This window comes from Protomyctophum parallelum (genome assembly GCF_964188405.1).
Source record: "Protomyctophum parallelum genome assembly, chromosome: 6".
Classification (NCBI taxonomy): Eukaryota; Metazoa; Chordata; class Actinopteri; order Myctophiformes; family Myctophidae; genus Protomyctophum; species Protomyctophum parallelum.
In genome coordinates, this window is record NC_139701.1 from 51,110,996 (window position 1) to 51,114,087 (window position 3,092).

At 49.8% G+C, this 3,092-nt stretch overlaps 1 protein-coding gene across 1 annotated transcript; it reads right to left on the bottom strand.

The window, feature by feature from the left end:
* Positions 1 to 564: 564 nt before the first annotated feature.
* On the bottom strand, positions 565 to 2,445 carry LOC310860079 (bifunctional glutamate/proline--tRNA ligase-like; the record flags this gene model as incomplete). The annotated part of the gene is made up of 1 exon (XM_083766842.1): positions 565 to 2,445. The coding sequence occupies one exon, from the start codon at positions 2,443 to 2,445 to the stop codon at positions 565 to 567; it is 1,881 nt and encodes a 626-aa protein (XP_083622968.1).
* Between the last annotated feature and the right edge of the window lie 647 nt (positions 2,446 to 3,092).

The window sequence follows — 3,092 nt, forward strand, 5'->3', positions numbered from 1 at the left end:
CTGGTGCGGCAGTACTGTATTAGCTTATGCTTGTCCTGGTGGCTGCTGCCCTCCTCCTCCCGGGCCGGGCCACGCATGGCCGCTTGCTTTGCTTTCAGAGCCTGGCTAGCCTTGGTGCTGTGGTGGAAGTGGCTTACCAGTCTACTAGCTGCTGCGACAACATTATTTATGGAATTGATTTTGAAGCCATCATTTATTGCCAGCTGCAATGTGTGTGCAAAGCACGGGCTCGAATCCCAGGCCACCAGTTCCCGTGTGGCGAGTGTGATATTACTGGCATTATCGTGGACACACGCTATTATTTTGTTTTTCAAGCCCCACTCTTGAGCTGCGGGTGCTAGGGGACACAGGGAGAACATGCAAACTCCACACAGAAAGGCCCTATCGCCAATAAATGCGATTACAATAGAAAACTACAGAACAACAGACCAAAACCTCCGTTGTGCCATCTCAAAAAATAAATGTAGAAAATCCAGAAATTCCACAATAACCGTCCTCAACAGCTTAAATGAAGAAAGGACCGACAGCCATTTAAACAATACTGTCCACCATCGTCAAATTTGTTTAGTAGCTAGCTCCAAACAGGGTGTAGAACCGAGCACGTTCCTTGCAGAGCAGACACTGCACCCCTTTCTTCACCACTTTCTTCTGGAGTGTATCTTTCAGACAAGGGATACACAGACTCTTGGCTTCCCCGGATGAGAGTGCCCAAGTTTCCTCGCAAAATCTTTCTCCGCAGAATGGAATCTCGACAATCTTGCCATTTTCCAGTTTTCTTGCCAGGTCAGAGCTTGTGTTTGCAGTCACCTTGCATTGTTCCAGCTTGTCCTGAGCCTTCTTAAGCAGGTTGGACTGAATGTCTTTCAGCGTAGTTTGGAGCATAGTTTGGAGAGTCTTCTCCAATTCATCCAAATCACCCAACTCGATGAGTTGTGACTCGTCTCTCCTCCAAGCTTTACACTCCTTCTTCGAGACCAGCAGCAGGATTGGCACTCCCTTTTGTTCCCAGTGGTCGATCTTCCATCTATCGGTGTGGTATCGGAGGTCAGTCTTCACCCTGATCTTAGCAAGTTCCAGCTTTCTCTCGTAAGCATCACACCGTTGCCTGATCTTTCTATCATGATCTTCTTCATCTTTGATACCAGCAGAAAGGGGGATGATGACCACCTGATGAGGGGCGACTTTGGGCGGCAGCACCAGGCCCTTGTTGTCTTCATGGACCATGGCCAGAATGCCGATGGTCCTGGTGGTGAGGCCCCACGAGTTCTGGTATGCAAACTTCTTCTTGCCTGGTTCCTCAGGGTCATCGAACACGATCTCAAACGCCTTAGCAAAGTCCTGACCCAGATGGTGACATATGGCTCCCTGGATGGCTTTGCCACTAGCAGGGATGAAGACCTCTACTGTGTTGGTGGAAACCCCTTTGTCAAACTTCTCCTTGTCCGTCTTCTTGCCTTTTAGCACAGGGATGGCCATCAGATCCTCAAAAACTTGGGTATACAGGTTCAGGATCTTCTTGACCTCGTTCTTTGCGTCGTCCTCGTCGGCGAAGGCTGTGTGTCCCTCTTGCACAACGTTACACCACTGGTACATTTTGATGGGCTGGTTGTTGGGGGCCCATTTGGCGTAGTTTCGGTACATCTCCGTGTGACACGTGTCGGTGGGTACTGCCAGCTCAGTCTTCCTTGAGAGAGTCATCTCTGGGGCAAAGTCTTCCATCTTCAGGGCAGCCTGGGACACAGAAATTTTGCCGTTGTAGTTCTCCACTCCCAGCCACTGAATCTCCTCGTCCAAGAACTTTTTGATGTTATTCCAGATGGCATTGGACCATGGACTGAGACAGCCACTGTCAGAAATCTCTGCCTTGGTCATCACCTCGGTATACCAGGCTGACAGGTTATCCATTTTCTTGGTTTTTATTGTCAACCTGGTCCACTTGTTGTCCACAGCAATGAATGGCTTCTGAGAGGCCATTCTTTTGAACCATTGATCGAGATAGAGGTAGATTGGACGTAGATCGGGCCATGCATCATGGCCTTTGAGTGCAGCCCAGACACAGAAATCAGCCAGGGTGACATTATTCCCCACCAGGAAGGAAGAATCTGACAGGGTCGTGTCCAGGACCTTCAGGTGTGATCTCAGATCGGTAGAATCGGCACTAGATAAAATACAGTCACTGATTTGCCGACACTTATTCACCTCATCTTGGCGCTGGCGGGATCCTCTAAGGCACGGTCCAAGGTCCAATTTAATGGCCAGGGCGACTGCGATCTCGTTAACTTGGTATAACTTTTTTCCATCGAGGTCGAGGCTGGTTTTTTCGCCCTCCAGGGCCTCCACCACATTCACTACCTTTCGATGGAAAGGAATTGTCCTTGCGTACTCTGCAACCAACAGCGCCCCCAGGGGCGGTTCTTTGGTGTCTGCGGTGAGTTTGAAGGCCATGTTTGATGGATGTGAAACACTATTTTTCAAGCGGCTAATTTTTGACTTATCTGCCCCTCGTTCAGGCCCCGTGCCAAGCATTAATAGCTTAATTCCGCCTGTACCTTTTTCCTTGCACTACTCCACGGTCGACAACGCTATCAGGCTTATTAAATTAGCCGGCCATGGCGCTTGGCTCTCAAAAGCTGACATCACGGACGCGTTTAAAATAGTGCCCATCCACCCCTCCCAGTGGCATCTATTCGGAATCAAATGGGAATCCCAGTTCTACTTCGCCGTGAGACTAACATTCGGTTGCAGGAGTAGCCCAGCCATATTTAATCTGGTCTCAGAAGCACTTTGCTGGATCCTGCTAATTAGGGTTCACTTGCCATCCGTGTTGCATCTGCTCGATGACTTTCTCCTCGTTGACCCCCCCAGCGATAATTCGGGCGCTTCTCTAGCCAAATTAAAGGCCTCATTTGCGCATTTGGGCGTCCCTCTGTCAGAGGAGAAAACTACCGGCCCTGCCACCTGCCTCAAATTTCTCGGCATCATGCTGGACAGCAGCGCCATGAAAGCCTCTTTACCAGAGGAAAAGTTGCTGCACATTCGGGAGATTACGCAATCTTCCACTTCTTGCGCCTCAATCTCCAAATGCCAACTGC